The sequence below is a fragment of the Gallinula chloropus genome, assembly GCF_964237585.1.
Source record: "Gallinula chloropus genome assembly, chromosome: 16".
NCBI classification, from domain to species: domain Eukaryota; kingdom Metazoa; phylum Chordata; class Aves; order Gruiformes; family Rallidae; genus Gallinula; species Gallinula chloropus.
Genome location: NC_140101.1, coordinates 15,205,260 through 15,224,258, shown reverse-complemented (window position 1 = coordinate 15,224,258; position 18,999 = coordinate 15,205,260). Strand labels below are relative to the sequence as shown.

The following is an 18,999-nucleotide window of genomic DNA, read 5'->3' as shown; positions in this document are numbered from 1 at the left end:
CCTGAACTGGCAACTGCACTTGGTCAGCTTGCAGAACACCTGCCAGGGTAAACACACTACAGATTGTGAGGCTGCCCGCACAGCAGCTCGCTCAAGAGCAGCCCTGCAGTCACTTGGCAAAGCCCTCTCAGTGTCAGCTCAAGTTTCCTGCCCACAGAAATATCAGGGAGTTTTGCACTGAGCAGCTCTCTCACTGTGACAGTTCCTCTTCCTGCTCCTCACACAACCAGCAGTGGCATTGAAAAGGAGCCAGGCAGGTGCCTTTTTGGTCTGCTCCCCTCTCAGGGGGCACAAGGCAACACACAGAGGAAACAGTCCAAGTCCCTGCTGGGTTTGGTGAGTCCTGTGCCAATTATATCAAAAACAACCCAAGTCTGGATGTGGGTGTGAGAAAACCTTGCTGCAAGTGTGGCCAGAAGACTGAGAGAGGTGATTCTGCCCCTCTACTCTACTCTGGAATAGTGTCCACCTTTGGAGCCCTCAGCACAAGAAGGACATGGAGCTGTTTGAGCAGCTCCAGAGGAAGCCATGGGGATGATCCAAGGGCTGGAGCACCTCTCCTGTGAAGCCACGTTGGGAGAGTTGGGCTGGTTCAGCCTGGAGAAGAGAAGGCTCTGGGGGACCTTATATTGTCCTTCCAACCCCTGAAAGGTGCCTGTAGGAAGCTGGGGAAGAACTGTTCCCAAGGGCATGGAGTGATAGGATGAGGGGTGATGGGTTTAAACTAGAAAATGGGAGATTTAGGTTGGGTATTAGGAAAAAAATCTACAATATGAGGGTGGTGGATCCCTGGCCCAGGTTGCCCAGAGATTCTACAAAGTGTCACAACAGTAAAGCTCCACAAGGACTCCAACCAATGCTACTGTCACAAACACAACTGTTGTGTCCTCCTGCCCTCAGCACCTTCCAGTTCCCCCAGCCAGCCCCAATGCTCACACAGCAACACAGCAAATCGTAGTGGGGAACTGGGTAAAATCAATCCCATTTTGCAACGTTCATGCTTTTCATGGTGCCACTCCAAGCAACTGACTGCCCACCAGCACTTTTAGAACAGCCCATCACTGTGATCACAATGTCGAAGTTCATGAATCACTCCAGCTACTGTGGGGATGGATAAAGTAGCAAATTAACAGCTAGTAATTAGGAGATTATAAAATTATGTTTCCTCGAAGCTGTTTAAGCAGCTGATCTGGCATCTCTGCACAGAATTAGACAGCTCTGCTTTGACTTAATGCAAGTGAAGTGGTCAGCACAACTTGGCCAAACATTTCAAAGTGACACAGGAGCCCTTTCAGGTTTTCATTCTGGAGCAGTTTTGCACACAACACCCTCACCTTTAGCAACCAACACCAAGAATTGGAACAAATTTCTGTCTCTCTAGTATCCACTCTGCCACAACAGCTAAAGATGTGCCAGCAAGGGGTCAACAGCAGTGGGGCATCACGTAGTCTCCTCCAGGTCACTGCTAAAAGCTGAGATCATTAAAGACACCTCCTTGGTGTAACTCTGCAGTGTTTCAGCACAGAGTGTTTTTTCATGTTCTTTATGACCCAAAGAACTGCCTTAATGTCCTGAAAATGAGCATGCCTCCAGGCAGCTAAGGACAGGATCAATACTGCAAACTCTGAGTTACCTGACCAGAGCAAGCTCTCCTCTCCTCCCCTCCCTGCCCAACAGCCCATTAGGGCCGTGTCAAAGGTCCACCAAGACCTGAATCCCACCCAAGAGCAACCAGCACTGGGTGACACAGGAACCATGTAAGACAGCAGGTCTATGACAACAATATGGTCACTGAGGAATACGTGACTGTAGGATCTCCTACACACAGGTGAGACCTCCATATTCCACAGCAGTTTCCTTTTTAAAAATCACAGACCTAGGTAATACTTTATGGATCCAGAAACGTGTGCATCACATCCTGTGACAACAAACTCCTTTCTTCAACACCAACAAGCACCTCAGGTCCTTTGTTTTGAATCTGCCAGATGACATCTCAATGCTCTGTGGCTGTTGGGGTCAGCAAACCATCACATCACCTCCTCACCTTCCTTATACCAGTTACAGTCTGGGTACTTTGCTCATAGTCTCTCCTTTTCCAGCCTAATGCTTTACAGCTCTTGCCAACCTGATGGAACCTGCTTTGGTTTCTGTTAAGCATTTAGTATTGATTATTCTTTTGGGAAAACAACAGTGAGCTGTTCCATGCAAGACCTGGATCCCCAGTCAAATTAAAGCTACAGCATGTTGTGCAGCAGGACAGGGGCTTGGCTGCAAACTGACCCACCTTTTTCAGCAAGGTACAACCACACAGATCCTTATCACTGGATCCAAATCACTGAAATGCAGAAGCTAGTGGTAAAGCAGAATATTTGCTTTATTGCTAAAACAACTTCTGATAAAAAGAAATAGTCCTGGCCTGCTCAGCCACCACTCCTGAAAAACCACTCCAGGGGTGCACCAGATTTGGCAGCCCTTCTGGACTGCACCTTAGGGAGGGGGTTGAGTCACCTTCCCTGGATGTGTTTAAAAAAAGGGGAGATGAGGTACTTAGGGATATGGTTTAGCTTAGGACAGAATGGTTGGACTTGATGATCTTAAAGGTCTTTTCCAACCTCGTGATTCTGTGAGGGTTATGTCCCTATAGCTGGACAGTGCTTTGTGGGACTGGGCCTCCAGTTTCAACCAAGACATCAGTATTTTGCACTTCATTTATGCCAGGACCTGAAATGCCATCGCTTATTCGGTGGTGGTTTAGCAGAAAGTGTGTAGTAGGAAGGAAATCAAATGAGAGGAGAGCTCAGGAGGCCTCAGGAGGAAAGGCCCAGCTCCAGCAGCACCGTGGGTCCCAAGGAACAGGCGCTGCAAGGAGCAAGGGAGACGCCTGCTGGGCTGACTCGCTTGATACAAGCCTGGAGCCAGCTGCTCCATCAGGCAATAGAAGCAGTACAAAACCAGTCCATTTTAATTAAATAATAATAAAAAAACCTGTAAAAACATATACTCTAAAAATCCCCTGAGTCTTACTGTGGAAGTCTGTAAGATTTCTCCCTCTGGAATGCCTTTCTGTGGTGCTCCTCCCTGGTGGTGCTGAACGCTCCCACGCTGTGCACGGGCAGCACCAGGCGCTGCAAGTGCCACGGCCGTGCCAGCTGCCACCCCAGCGTGGCCTGTCCTCCTTGTTCAAGCGACTGGATGAGATGCTTAGCGCTCCCCGAGCTGCCAGCAATGCTGGGCAAAGGCCTGCACTCCATGCACAGCTCCCACTGTAAACCAGTAACCCTTCTCTGCACCCTTCTCTCCATCCGAGGGCCTGTGAGAAGGGCGCTGCGCTAGGCCTGCTCGCTAGGCCTGCTCGCAGGGGGTGCCTGTGCTGGATGGCAGCGCTCTGCTGGGTGCTAATGCCTCTGCTGCCCTGGGGGGCTGCTTTGGAAGGCGAATGGGAACATAGACATTTGAAGCACAGTGCTCCTTCAGGTACTCTCCCCCTTTTTCTTCATAGTCTTTCCTGGTTATCCAGCCTTCCTCACGGGACATGTATTCCACGGCCCAATCCCTCGCCCCATACCAGGCATCTAAGACAGGACTGGAAGCAAGGTGAACCTGGGTGGCAGGAAAACAGAACAACCATGTCAATCCAACACAGGAGAGAAAAACTCTTTTCACCCTGATTACAAAAGCATATATGAGATGAATCGCTGAACTTCAGCAGTTTGAGCTGATTATTCAGAGCCTCTGGGGATCAGTAATGTTAGGAATGGGTTTGAAGTGTGTTTCACCTTGAGATCAATTCTCCCTCAGCCAGCTTTGATTCTACAGGTTGAGAAAGCACACGAGTGTATCACATTCACAAGCAACAGCCCTCACAGCTGGAAGCTGAAGCTGGAAGAGTTGGTGGTACCACAAAACAAGTATTAGGTGCTCCAGCCAGGCTTCCTCCCTGCTTGAAGTATCAGGGAGGAATACACTACAGGGTAAGAAATCAGGATGTGGGAAAGAACTACATATGTGTGCTCTTTCCACTGCTGTAGATTCATACTTCCACATAAACTGTTCCTATTGGTGTGGCATGAACTGCATTCCTGGTGCAGCTATGGGCTTGGTAGATACTAATCCTGTCTGTGACAGATTTCTGACAGGACCACTCTATGGCCCATATTTTCATGGAAACACAGAAACTCTTATTCAGTTACAAGCAGTGACATTAAAAGCAGGTGAAAATATGTTCATTTTCTTCCCACAAACAAGTTTCACCTGAAAACTTCCCAAGCAGTACCATTCCTAACACTACCAAGCATACTGCTGTGACAAAGTTGCTGATGGTCACATCTGGCCCAGAGCTACCTACAGTAACTGTACAGAACAAGGGCTGGGGAGTCACAAGATCATATTTGCACCCATTTTTTCTCTCCCCAGTTTATAACCTGATTTTCTATTCAAGAGGGCAGTAGATTTGAGCAAGGTGGTTTCAGATCAGCAAGGGAACCTCTTACAAGTGTCCTTACACAATGCTGGGACTTCCCCAGCTGGTACTGTGTTTGCTATCAAAAAAGAGTTGGAAAGGTCACAAGTTTGCAAGACACTCCCTGAGTCTCTTTTGCTGCTGTCACAGTCATTACAGGTAACAAATTGAACATGTAGCTTAGGAATGAAGTGAATACTATTTTTCCCAGCACCTTCTAACAAAGGTCACTTGTTTCAAACAGTCCTGATCCTGTGAGATCAATCTGCAAATTTCCAACCAAACATCCTTGTGTGTGCATGGTCCAAGGCATCTACACTATTATCCCTAATGTCTTCAGAAAGAACACCTGTATCTTTGCTTAACCTTTGTCTTCTCAGGTCAAAAAAGCTCTTTGCAGTCTCTTGCATAAAACACTCCATTCCCATGCTCAAAGTACACCCACCCTGTATCCCTCCCAACTCGAATTACTGCTGAACACAGCTGAACAGGCTGTTCACACAAACACCATGTCAATACGTGTACCTGAAAAGATGACTGGAATGGCCTCATCTCAAGGAGTTCCTTCTGGACCCTGGCTTTCAGCCCAGGGTACATTGTATTTCCACCAGTGAGAAAAACATTCTGGACAAGAACAGCTTGTTGCTCCTTTGAGTACCTACAAGGGGTAGAAAACAACCTCAGTCTTTCTCAAGGTCACCTCTCCCTGTGAGGTGAACAGCTACAGGGTGATACCTTGTCTTCAGAATTCCCTGTGAGAAGCTTCCTGCCCTTTCCTAGCACGAAAGCCTCTGGAAATTCAGAAGGCTGGCAGAAGAGAATCCTTAAAGCACTGTCCACTGTACCCCAGAAAGCAACAACTCAGTGGAGCTGGAATGCTTACATTTCAGAAAATGCAATCTTTTATGTTCATACAGTTCAGGGGTGGCATTTTGCTAATGCTAAGTTGTCTGGAAACAGCTGTCCAGCCTATATGGTAACTTCAAATGTCACCCCTGATTTTGGCCTCACAGAGACTGCCAGCTCAGTGTTTTGTGGGAGGGATATTGACAGGGGGTTGTGGTTTTCCTCTACAACAAACTGGACCAAGGGTGTCCAAAGCGAGGTGTGAGCAAGACAATCCATTGGGGTGCAGGAAGAAGGTACTTTTGTAATGTTAATATATAAAAATAGAAAAACAGTGTTTATTTCAGCTTTTTCTCATCCTTTTTAAATTTCTATTTTTTGTGTATGTTTTAAAATATACATATAATAGTTATTAGTTCAGGAGTACCTGTGCACACATATTGAAGGTGTGTGCTCAAAAGTGTTTTACTGATGGGATAGTAGATCAAAAATGTCTGGAGACCACTGACTTAAGACAAAGAGTTACAATATGGTCTTCAGAACAGGAAGACACATCCACCCTGTAATGTTCAACCCCACCAAAAAGAAATATTCAAAGATATTTTATCAAATGACTGTTAAGTAACCAGCATTGCAAAAGCTGATACTTCAGAAACAAGCCAGTCTTGTTTTGTCAAGTGCCAAGTAGCTTTGTAAACTCACCTCTCCAGGACATACTGCACAGTTTCTGCTATACCAGCTTGGTCTTCTCCTATCAGGGAGGGCTGGAAAACAATCTCTGGAGCTCTGATTCTTTCAGTCCCAAGGAAAAGCTGGTGGTATTCAGCCAGGTTAAACACAGGCTTCAGAAAAGGGAGATTAAGTAGTAGGAAATTATGTTAAAGAACAGTAATATTCTAGAACATGCAAAGCTTCCAAACAATTCAGCACCCAAAAAACCCCAACCCAGACTATAATGCTCTCGCAGAGAAAAGGCTGTGCTGTCAAAGGTTCCAAATGGGAACCAGCTATGGATCACAAAGAAACTTAAGCAGGACATTTTTCTCCCCTAACAACAAGGCACTGCCTGCAGAGTGAGCCAAGAGGGTACAATCATGTTCTAAACCACCCGCTCAGATTGCAAGGGCTTCTCCTCTCAATGTCCTGTTCAGATTGTTTAAGCATCTCTTCCAAGAGCAGGCAAACAATGTTTGCATTTGAGCAATGTTAGCAGACTACCTGGACAACTGGGAGGCAGCAACCTCTGGCATGAGGTGTAGATATAGAAATCAAACCTGAACTGCAGCAACGGGCTTCTCAACTTCAGGCTGTTCCTCAGCAAACAACGGTTCAAACTCATTTATACTTTCCACATCCTCCAGTGACTGTTCACTGCCTAATGGATCCAAATCAGGGGTCTGGAAAAAGAGGTGGTAGATTAAGGTAGATCAGCTCAGGTTCTGGTGATGTATTTGGAAAATGCAAGCCTGATTGCCTCAAATCTCAACTCTCACATGCCTGAAACTCAGTGGGGTGTTCTCCAGCACTTAGGATAAAAATCAAAATGGTGACAACCCAGGAAACAGGAGTTCAGGCAGACATCCACTCACAGCACAAAAGTCAAACACTTTCTATAAATGTGTCCTGATGCCACCCCAGAAACTAAAGTTAACCGGCTGACTGCCAGGATGCCCATCAGCCATGTCCTAAATATAACAACCCACTGAAACTTTCTAAAGTAGCTTTTTAAAATGGTTAAAACTCTGTGCACTCCCAGCACATCCAACTACTCTGTAATTACCATTAAATTCCCTGCCTGGCTTGTGTGGGACTGGAAAACAAACATTTGCTAGCTGCAAAGCTGCCAATTTCTGACAGGGCCAACCACCTAGCATTTGTACCCAGGATGTACCAAAAGCCCTTATACTGTACACAGATGTGAAGGTGCTCCCAAAGCTCCTTCCTAATGAAAAGGATTGCTCAAAATCCTACAGTACTGCACAGCTGGGAGCAGGAGCAGCTTTGTTATGATCACCTTTATATTTTGGTTACACTGTTACCTTTGGGATTTTGTTGCTAAAGATTTAGGTTTTATTATTTTAAACTTGAAACATTTGTTTTGATGCCTACCTGGATGAGATAAAGCTAAAGCTCAGAAGGACCTAGCTCCCATCCCCTGGAAACTCAAGCAATTGCTCAAACTGAAGTTGAGGCAGTATTCATTGTTACAGCAAACAAACAGTAGGGAGCAGAAGTTATCTCCAACACTACTATGTCGTTAAATGTGTTTCTTTTTATATTGAAAAAAAACCCCACTCCACAACCCAAACACACCAGTCACATAAAGAAACACAGAATTCAGCTAAAGATTTGGCACAGACCCTAAAACAACCTAAGGAGCTTTCAGAATCCTTTACAGGACCAAAGAGGGATGGCCTATCTTCACAAAAGGGTTTGGAGATAACTGGATGTGCTCTCACAAAGCACAAACCAAACACACACATCTGAGATTACACCTGGTAAAGAGGAGCATGGGATCCAAGCTAGCCAGGTTGGAACCTAGGCACAAGCACTGAGCAGAACTGCAAGTAGCTGACAGTCATTCAATTACCTTTTCCTAGAATAATTTCTTTTGACAGAAGGCAGAAAGATCCTTTCCTCCAATGGTAAGCCCACCACCTACCTCAGTTTGGCTCACACAAGCTTTACTGACAGGGATGGGCAAAATACAGTGCCCAAAAGGTATCAGATCACTGGCTAGTTTTGGCTACATCTCAAGTCAGACACAGGAACTCCTATATCTGACATCACTCTGTGCTTTCCACCTTTTCCTGAGCTCTATCTTCTGTAACCACCTTTCAAGTGACAAGTAAACACACAAACAGCCTTAGACCATCTCTGAGAAGCAGCTGCTAGGTACTGGGCCTGCCTGTGCCTGGCAAAGCAGGCAAATAAGATTCTCATCTTCAAGAATGCCCTGACAATCAAGTGTAGCAATTAATCTCTCATTGCTAAGTAAACAAAAGAGAACATGCTGCTTAATCACACCCCCAAAAAAATATAAAATAGCAAAAAGAATGTAAAAACTCTTAGTTGTTGTACCATAAAGTTCTCTGCACCAGAAAGGTGAAAGGGAGGAACAGAAAGGAAAACAAACACTAGTTTTAACAAAGAGCTTGATAGGGTCTTCTGTATCTTTAATACAAGGCTACAGACATATAAAGGATGGTTGTTTTAGGATTATAACCACTTGAGGTTTAAGTACTTAAAACTCCACATCATTTATTGTCAGGCACTGAAAAAAATAATTAAAAAACACACCAGGCCTGCTCATTTCACCAAAACCAATGGAAAAACAGAGTTAGAGGTTGGTTTAAAGCATGAACAAAATCAGTATGGTAGCTGCTGCATTTACAATCCTCTAAGCAAGATAACCTTAAGGCCAGTAGCTGGCATATGCTGCCAGAAGGAAGTACAAAGGGAGAAGGGGTACCTTCTTTTATTCCACGTCTTGAAGATGTGCAAGAATTTTTGATGGAAACTTAGTGTTTTCCATATGACTGCAGGCCTCAAACACTGTCAGGAAGCCTAAAGATTACACTTAAAGCTGTATGGAATCAAGCTATATGATTTGTCCCAGAGCACAGTGCAGAAGAACACAATAAGGGTTACTGATTTCAGGCTTAGTCTATAAAATCAAGACTTCCAGCTTTCCTGTGCAGCTACAGGAATTGACAAAGAGAGAAGCAGTGGCCAAATCCACAGTGAATTGGAGTGTGCTAAAGAGAAAAGCTTAGTGTGTCAACAAAAATCTGAAGTGGCACACTTTCAAACATAGAAACTTAATTCTCTTGGAGATAAGAACAGGATTATTAACTTGGTGAAAACATTATACCTCTGGCTTGCTGTCCACAACATCTACTTCAATGCTGACTTCTGCCTGTAGCATTTTCTGCTTTGTTTGTTCAATGGACAGACTCAATTTGTTGATGTAAGACTGAAGTTCTTCTGCAGAGTCCATGTTCAGCTCCACCAAAGCTTTGTGGAATTGATCCATTTGGCCATCTTCTAAAAGTTCCTACAGACAGACCCGAGTGAGCTGTGATGAACAACACAGGGCAAGCAACTATCTGTCAACTGTGCACGTACAGACACTTTGCCTCCATTGCTAGACAGTAGGATGTGCACCTTCAGCTGCACTCAAAGTACTTCACAAGAGAAGTACTTGGAAGCACGCTCTGCACAAACAATCACCCTCTTCTATCTTGCGAAGAAACTTCAAAAGCTCTTATCAGAAAACACAGGGGACACTCATAGCTTCTCTACAGTGATGCACCACTCTGATAAAGCTCTGGGAGCAGCCTGCCCCCCTCCCAAAAGAGGGCACAGAAGACTCTGCCTCGGTTACCTGCACATACAGCAGCCTGTCCAACCTCTCCTGGTCAAGCTGCAGCTTCTCCTCTCGACGACGCGCGTTGAGCTCTTGAAGTCGACGCAGCTGCTGCTGCCGCCTCTCCTGCTTCTCCTCTGATGTCAGAGTGCTCCCCAGCAGCTTGTTAGAGAAAGGCAGCTGCATCTTGTGCACGTTGCTCTCATAGTACTCTGGGGACCGCCACTTCTGCAGCTCTGAATGTTTTGAAAGCAAAACAACTGTTTTGTCAGGCAGGGAAGGATGATTTGTGCAGTGCCAGCACCCCACGCTGCGTTCAGGCTTCGAAGAGAGAAGGCAAGAGCACAGCCTGGGTTTCTGCCCACCTCTTGGCAGCTGCCCCTGGATTTAGCCACCCTCTCAGAGCACTGCCTGCCAGTCACATACTCCATGCATGTGGTTCTCTGTGTTCTGATCTCCATCACACACCTAGTACTAAGAAGTGGGAAGCACACAGTCACATCTCCCCTCTTCCCCAGGAAAGGGAGAGCTTCACACATCACTAAGGACTCCATCCAATAAAACACTACTCTCCATCCAATAAAACATTACTCTTCAGACACTACTTAAGATGACCTTTCCCATGGAAATTTTACAATGTCTTTAATTCACAAAGAATCACAAGAAATGTCCTCTGCTATTTTGGAAACCTTTAAAAAGCAGAGGAGAGTCAGATGCAGAAATGATGCTAACCTGTTTGATGTTTCACTGGCAGTATCAAGTCACTAATGAACTCTTTAAATTATTTTCCTCTGAAATAATTCCAACTTTTATTCACAGAGAAATCTAAACTAATACAGGATATATTTTTTGAATATAATAAAGTGTTTCTACCTTAATGTCAGAAAGGCAGCTAGAAAGAAAACAGACAGCATTAGAATCACAGAATCATAGGGGTTGGAAGGGACCTCAAGAGCTCATCGGGTCCAACCCAGAATATTTCTGCCAGAATCCCAGCCAGTTTGAGAACAAGGGATATAGAGGACAAAACTAATTTTGGGTGAATACTATGTAACTGTAAATTGCAGCTGGTTTTACCTTCTATATAGTCCTCTGCAATGTAGCTGTGCTCATGCAGTATTTCCTCCATGCGACTAAGAGTGATGGCAGCAAAATGCCCTGGGTATTTCAGCTGAAGGAGGCGCTGGAGATACACAGCTGCCTGACACCCTCCAAGATTAATACGCTTGCAGTTTTTAGCATCCAACCTGGAAACACAGAGAGACACAACTGAGATCAGAGAAACCCATGAGTCCAGCATAGAACAAAGCTCCTGCTTTCCCCAGGTGTGCAGGTGAATATTCACAGGTAAGTATTTCAAGACTCAGTCATCAGAGAATCTAACACATTTAATCTTTCTCAGGCAACAAGCAAAATCACTGCTTTGGTTTTTGCAGATACTTTCTGAAAGGCTCTGTTCTGCTTTTTTAAAAACATAAATCTGTGGCTACAGCAAGGAAACGTTCTATTTCAAGAAGGTAAGCAATGGTTAGCAGAGCTAAAAGCAGTTCCTTTAACCTTTGGACCATTTCACAGTTGGCCCAGTGTAACCCTTGAGAATTTGAAGCATCCACCAGACATATATAATAAAGCCTTTTCTTGCAGGCAGGATTAAAGCCAACCAACCAAACAGAAACAGAGTAGAGAAACATAGCAACAAAACCAGAATGACAAAAGCCTCAAGAACTGCAGAAATTTCACAGGGCACTTTCTTTTGTACCAAAGCTGTTTTAAAACCTAATACATGTTTTTTAATGCCTGTTCTTACTTGAGGCAGATACCCCCTCCTGCTTTTCAAAGCACAGAACTATGCATGAACAGTAATACATACGTACAAGGACAGCACAGCTGCTTCACATCAAAATTCAACAGAACTTAGCAACATCCATAGAGCTCCTTTTAACTCATCAGTATAAATCAAGAACTTGATAAGAGCTCAGGCTGCAGGAGCAGGGAATGCTAGAGGAATAGGTGTATGCATCACTGAAAAGTCAATGACTGACAAAGAGAGGCTGCACCCTCCTCAAGACACCAAGAACTCACCTGCCTTCTAAGACTGGCAAAATGTGTGTACACTGATAACCTGAAGATATCACCAAGCCACTGCAGGGCCAATTCTGCTTTCTGTTGTGGTAAAAACTGTACAGGCTGTCTACCCCATAGGACACTTTGGGCACTTGGTAACATTCGAAGAGGAGCTCTGACATCATTTGTCTCGAATACAGAGGGTTGCACACGGGTTCTGTGAAAACGATTGGATGATCAACACAACCCTGTGAGAAGCAAGAGAAAAGTAATAGAGGCATGACTGGCAAATCCAGGGATACTTATCCTTGTTTCTGCTTTTGAACACCAGCAAGAACACTTCCAAAGCAACGATGAGAAAACACTTTAGGCACAGGCTATTAATCACATTAAATCACATGCAGTGCTTAAAGGGGTAAAAAAAGGCTTGGCCAGAGCAGGGCTTCTATTGTTAAATCAATCAATAAACACCTGAGGGTGGAGGAAAACGGAAAGCATGTATGATTTATTAAAAATCTAAGCAACTAAACTCGGCAGTGAAGCCCAAGTGAAAACTGGTGGAGTTTCAGCTCAGCTCTAGGTGAAGCTTCAAAGTGGTGTTGTCACACGGGCTGAAGGCTTCAGCTCCACCGGGTGTGTAAAACAAGCAGGCAACAGGCACTGGCAGTACGGGGCAGGATACAAAGCTGCTGGTGGTTCATGTCCTGCAAACCAGGCGCTGGTTCTCAGCCACAGCCTGTGCGGCCCAAGCCTCGAACGCTGCCCTTGCACCCTCCCGCTTTCACCGCACCACAAAACTGCGAGGAATTCAGAGCACAGCGGGGTTCAAACGACACCCCTGGGGAGCAGAGGGGGTGGCCAGGGCCACCCAGCAGGGCCTGCTCCCCCGGGCCGCGAGTGCCGGCGAGAGAGGGGCAACACAGCGGCTCCGGAGAGCCAGCGCGATGCTGGACACCCCCCACACCTCCCCTTTCCCCCCCCAGGCACAGCCCGGGCCCGGCCTGGCTCCACCGCTCCCTTCCCCCGCCCGGCGGTACCTGCGAGGAGACGCCCAGGCGCTGGAAGACGTGGTCGAGGAGCAGCTCCTGCAGCTCCAGCTGGACGGGCACGTTGCGGTCGAAAGGCGAGCGGAGCAGCCAGCGCAGCGGCTCGGGGCTCCCCAGGTCGTTGCCCACCTGAGTCTCGGCGCCGGCTCCCCCGCGGGCCCCGCGGCTACGCGCGGCCAGCGACCGGAACCGCAGCAGGGGCTCGGCAGGGACAGCCGGGTCAGCGGAGGCCCAGCCCGCCCGCGTCTGGAAGGACCCGTTGTCGATCACCAGCGGAACCGGCTGCGGCGTCCGCACGGCCGCGCTCGGCTCCAGCACCGGGTCGGGAGCCCAGCGCACATCGCGGAAGGCGAACACCCGCGCCGCGGCCGCCATTTTGCGCCGCCCCCGGCTCCCTCCGGCCGGGAACGCGGGCACCGACGCTCGTTCCGGGCGCCGGCTGGGTGTCCGCGGCCCTCGGCTGCGCGCAGGGGGCGCGGGTCTGCGCGCTCCGCCCGCCCCGCCCCGCCCCACCCCAGATCCCCTGGCGCGCAGGGACCTCCGCGGCCTCTGCCAAAGCCAGGGGACCTTGAAACTCGCCCCGGTGCCTGGTCCTGCCGCTGACGTCCCGCTGTAGTCTTGTTGTGCAGGACAACTCAAGTCTGAGCTATCTGCCCAGTGCCCATGGGCTGTCTCTGTCGAGATGGGGCCTCAAGGCAACCCAAGGCTGAGTGGCTTTACAACCTCCCACCAGTCGCCTGATGGCCGAGACATTGCTGCTTGATGGGCTAGGCATTGCAGAAACCTGCTTGTGGAGCTTTGAGCCAGCTGATCCTTACAGGGACCAACCCCTCTTGGTACAGGAGCTGCCCCTTGGGAGCACAAGTGAACAGGACAGGCAAACGGGGCCTGGCATGGCGGTTGGCTCAGCGGTGTGCTTGGGCACAGGGAGAGCGTGGTCTCTCTCATGGTTCAGAAGGTCAGTGGAGTTGATGAGCTTCTACCTACAGAACTGTTCCACTTGGGTTTCGGACATGTAATATATCCTTTTACGGGATCCCTTTTCTCCACACTTGACAGTAGTCGCCTCCAGAGGCTGAGGGTTTCCAGCCTTCTCCCCATTGCCTTGTCAATGCCTCCTTCCCTAGCTAGGGATCCCAACAGCTTGGCCTCCGTGCCGGCCCCGTGATCCCAGCATCGGAGCAACCAAGTGATGATGTGCTCACTTGGGTGGCGGCTGAAATCTTTTCGCACCTCTTGCAGCTCACTCAGGGTCAGGGATCAGGTGGTGACATCCTGACATCCTTGAGATGGCCCCGGTTCATCATCATCATCCCTCATTGTGCAAACTGATTTGTGTATTTCCTCTTTTGTATGGGAGCAACAGCTACTAGTGTGGGTTGGTTTTTGGATCATCAGCAGTGCCAGTTGTGGGGGTTGCAGCAGCTGCGGTCTCTGCCAGCCTCTTTTCCTTCCCTTCCCCTGGCAGTACTGCCTGCTCTCAAGCAGTGTTTGGTAAATAGTGGCCAGGGCCCAGCACAGTGCAGTAAGGTGTGCATCTCTGGGAAACCTGCAGCAATGTATTTTCAGATATGCAGTCACTTTATCAAGGTCCTGTAGCTGTTCAGGAGTGAAGTACCAAACCATTGGGTGTGAGAAAGTGCCTAGGTACTTGCCCATACTCCGCCACATACCCTGCCACTCGTGATTATCCAGCCTCTGGAAAAACTCTTCAGTGGTATTCTTAAACCTTGGCTTAATATATAACAAAACCTGAACCATCTGCAACAAACCTAATGACAGCACAATGCTAGTTTGAGTATCTCAGGGATATTGAAAAATTTCAAAAGCTGTTATAAGGGCTGTTGTATTTAGCCCAAAGGAAAAGAAAGCAGTTTAGTTATTCCCCTCTGTGCCCCCAACATACTAGCTGCCATTACTAATCCCTCTCTGTCCAAGGAATGGACAGGACAGCAAACCTCATACAAGTACTAGTTTAAGCTCATGGTCATGGATATTACTGGATCATAGACTGATACAATAAAGTACACTAAAGCGAAGTACGGGAGCCCCAGCCCTGAGATGGCAAAGAACCCTGCCAGGAGTGCCCACAGCATGCAGTGGTTTGAGTACCACAGTCATGTGAATAAATACCACAGCATTGTGAGCAGATACTGCTTAAAAAACAATGCTTATAACAGCTGTCCAGCCCAAAGAATCTGTTTTCTTGTTGAACCTTTTTTGTTTGGTCTAAAGGGGCTCAGGGCTTTCTTGTCCAGGGAACCATCCTAGCAGTTCCCTATGGACTTTAATAGGCTCAACCAGCATTCACATTCAAACATGCTAAACATCCAGCAGTGGCTCCCAAGCCCAAGGAGCCAGGACTCAAAGACATACCTGGCCTGAAAGCTCCCCATGGAGCCCACAAGGAGCCCCTCTCACCCTGGAGCTCAGGGCTTTCCCAGCACAGTGTATGTTTCTGATCCTATTCCATTTCTTGGTTCTACCTGAATTCACATTTAGACATGCTAAAGGTGGCTATAGGAAAGCTGGGGAAGAATGGTTCACGAGACCATGTAGCAATAGGATGAGGGGTGATGGTTTTTAACTGGAAAAGGGGATATTTAGGTTGGAAATTAGGGAAAATGTTTCACTATGATGGACTTGGAGGAGGCCCCATCCCTGGTGATACCCAGAGTCAGGCTTGATGGGGCTCTGAACAACCTGATCTAGTGAAGATGTCCCTGCTCACTGCAGAGGGTTGGACTACATGGCCTTTAAAGTTCCCTTACAACCCAACACATTCTGTTAGTCTATGACTTTTTCACCAGTCACCCGCTGCATATCTCTGCAGAGTAACTCTGTTTTACTCATTTCCCAGAAGTAACCTTGGCCACCCAGGTTCACGTGTCTGCAGCCTTGGTTACCTCCTCCGAACCTGCAGTCATAAACATTCAGTATGTTTATGTTATTTAACTGTCATTTTAACACAAGTCTTAAAACTTCCTAATCTGTATTTCTCCTGTGAACACCATTTCAAGGAATGACAATCAAATCAACAGCTTTCAGAGTTTTTATCCTGTGTTTAATCCTCCTTTCTCCCTCCCTGCACAGGACAAGGCTGTCCCTTTGCTGGCTGTGCTGAGGATAACAGCAGCTTTGAGCTTAACTCAGTGGTGCAGTGGGAGTGATTAAAAGGTAGGAAGCAAAGGGGAGCAGGCAGGCTCTTGGTGTAACCTGAAGCAAGCAATGCAGTACCCACTGGCTCCTTCAGTGAACGAGCTGGCCTTTCCTCTTCTTTTCCTCTGGTTCTCCTTGCCATTTGGAATGCTGTTGATTGTAATTGTCATCTGGTTACAGCTTCTCCTTAATGAAGGTAAGTTCTGCAGTAGATCAGATACAGTGCTCCTGCATCAAGGCTTTATCTGTTAGCTCCTCCTTTAAAGCGCTCTGCTAGCTATTTTTAGGCTAATGCCACTTGTCACAGAGGGAAACTAAATGGCTTTTAGGTCTGTTGGCAGTGCATGGAAAACCAAAATCAAATTATTATGCTTTTCTGTTAAAAATACTTGTAGGAGGCTGAGCTGCCATCAGCTGTTTCCCTTGCCCTCTCCCTTTTTCTTAGGGAATTTAGTTTAAGAAAGGTAAAGGACAAGTAATTTTTGTAAATTTATGTTAAAAAAATCCCTCAGAAAGCAAACCTAACCCTTCCACTTTGTACTTCCAAACTTAGGCTCTATAGGTCTCATACACTTTGTTTTGGGGTTGGTCCCAGGGCAATTCTTTTATAAACACTGAGGCTGGTATAAAATATTTGGAGGCAGCAGGGCATGCATTTTCATTTATCTCTGTATTTTGCATCTATTTCCTATCCACCAGTGACTCTTGCTTTTAACACGTCAGTAGCTAACAACATAAGCTTTGGTTTAGGCTGGCAATGGGCTTGTTGATGAACTCATGAAGACTAAGCCTTGCTAGCTTGCTCTAACCCCAGAGCACAAGCAATCCCAGCTGAGGAATTTATCCTAAACTCAAACATAGCAATTCCACCTTCGCAGAACAGCTATAGGAAGGAAAATGAGAACAAAATTATACTTCAGGGAGTTTTTACTTCTCCTTGGTGCCCTCTGCTGTTAGTAAATAACAGGGGACGCAGCCCTATAGGGGATCCCACAGGAGCAGCGGTATCCAGCCGATTCCTTCGCACCGACAGACAGCAGAGGAAAAGGAGATGTTCCCCACAGCACCCCTCTCTCCTTTCCCACCCTGCGTGTGTGCACGCTGCCTTTTCCCCTCCCAGCTCCCACAGCTGATGCTGGTAACGGCAGTGAAGCTCCCTGTCTCCACACAAACCCACTCTCAGAGGCTGTGAGAGGTTGGGCTGCCCAAGCAGCACGGGCATGGCCTACTACCAGTGCCTGAAGAGCAGGCTACCCCAATCCGCTCTGTGTAGGTAAAGAGTAGCTGTGCCATGTACTTACCTTTAGTTTGAATAGCAGCTTTTGGAGTGGGCAGAATAACTCTGGAATATCTCAATGCCTTGAATAAGCTTTTTCAGGTTACACTGTACTTACCCACGCAGCTTCTGGCTCTGAGGTGACTGCTGTTAGCACCAGGCCGCCAAGGCCTCACACAATCTCTCTGGATTCTGTTTTAACAAATACTACTAAACTTCCCTAGATTAGTACTCATAAAGTACTAAAGCAGTAAAGTATTTCTTAATCCTCCTATAATGAATAAAGGTGTTTATTTTAATATTTTCCTGACTAATTCAGCCATGCCCCCTTGTTTTAAGCTACTTCACAGCAGGCACAAACAGAAAGCAATGTATCTTTCCCCTCCTCCTTTAATACAGTTCCTGATTAAGAGCTAATTGGTTAAAATCAAGCACCTGTAGGGCCCCCTTATTGCCTCTGCAATAAATTTGGCTCAATTTACTTCAGCTGAAAAAGATTCAGAAGAATTTTGCCTAGTTCCTAAACAGAATAGGCAAGGCTCATTGTTTGTGAGACATTGGTGTTTTATGTAATTTTTCTGAATCTGTTTCTAGTACAGGTGCCCAGCATAGAAGAATTAATGAAACAATTCTCTGAGGAGCCTGATTCTGACTCTAAATTTGAGGATGAGCTGACAGAAGAAGAAAACCTGATTGATACATCTAGTACAGAAGTACAAGAGGAGGTGCAATCCAGGGGATCTCTGGAAGAGCTGAGGCCCAAACCTGCTTATCTGAGTTTGCAGCCAGTAAGTCAAAGGCAAAGTCTTACTGCAACCTCAGATAGCTGGTCTGAGAGCCAGAAGATAAGGCCTTCCAATGTTGAGAAGAGTAATTTCTGTAGCATTGTGATGGTGAGTGGCATGACCGGGCTGATTCTCTGCATATCTCCTGTTCTGTTGCTTCAGCTCTGATTTACTTGTTTTTCTTTCACCTCTGCCTGACTCCTAGGCAGAAGAAAGCTGCAAGTTGGGTTTCTCCTTAGTTAATGACTAATAAGAGATGATTTTTTTTTTGTCTTCCCTGTTTGGAACAACCCTTGTAGACAAGGTAAAGGTAACACAGAATTGAACAGAATATCTATCATACATGAGTACTCTATAAGAATGTTGTGTGTATACATATTTGAAGGCATGTACATGTATTTAAAGTGTCATTAAGAATTTAATGTGAAACAGCAAAAAGTGCTACCTATTCCTCTAAGGTAAGAGGTTTAGCTCAGCATTCTATAGAAACTCTCCTGGTATGTATAGCTGATATTATGCATTTTTAAAAGCTGCTTCAGGTTTCTTAACAGCTGAGCATGTGTCTAAAAATTAAGTGTGTTTCAGCAACCCTGTAAGAGCTGAAGCCAGGTGTCTCTTTGCCAATACAGTAGTCCCAATCCTCTTAAGCTTTACACAAATCCAAAAGATGTATTGGAAGCAGCGGAAAGGCTTAGTGCCATGTGTCTTCTTTCCCTTGACCACATGTTCATTTGCAGAAGAGTCTTGGGAGGGAAAGCTGCTCTGTGTCTGCACTGTCACTGCTCAGTCCTGTCTGTTCACTCACATTGCTGGGACTTTGCAGCAACTGAGGTATTCACCCACACTTCATTCCACCAGCTTTGCTGGAGCAGTGACCTTTACTGGGCTGGAACAGCTACGGACTGGTATCATCTTAAATTGCTGCATGGGTCTGACTAGCACACCCAGAAGCTGAGCCTTAGCCCAGCATCCCTAATACCTCAAGTCAAAATGGC

At 46.6% G+C, this 18,999-nt stretch overlaps 1 protein-coding gene across 1 annotated transcript; it reads right to left on the bottom strand.

Annotated features, from left to right (window-relative positions):
* Positions 1-2,957: 2,957 nt before the first annotated feature.
* Positions 2,958-13,159, bottom strand: ACTR5 (actin related protein 5; the record flags this gene model as incomplete). The annotated part of the gene is made up of 9 exons (XM_084271785.1): positions 2,958-3,600; positions 4,985-5,117; positions 6,008-6,147; positions 6,580-6,702; positions 9,180-9,362; positions 9,693-9,910; positions 10,752-10,921; positions 11,757-11,986; positions 12,776-13,159. The coding sequence occupies 9 exons, from the start codon at positions 13,157-13,159 to the stop codon at positions 3,343-3,345; spliced, it is 1,839 nt and encodes a 612-aa protein (XP_084127911.1). The 3' UTR covers positions 2,958-3,342.
* Between the last annotated feature and the right edge of the window lie 5,840 nt (positions 13,160-18,999).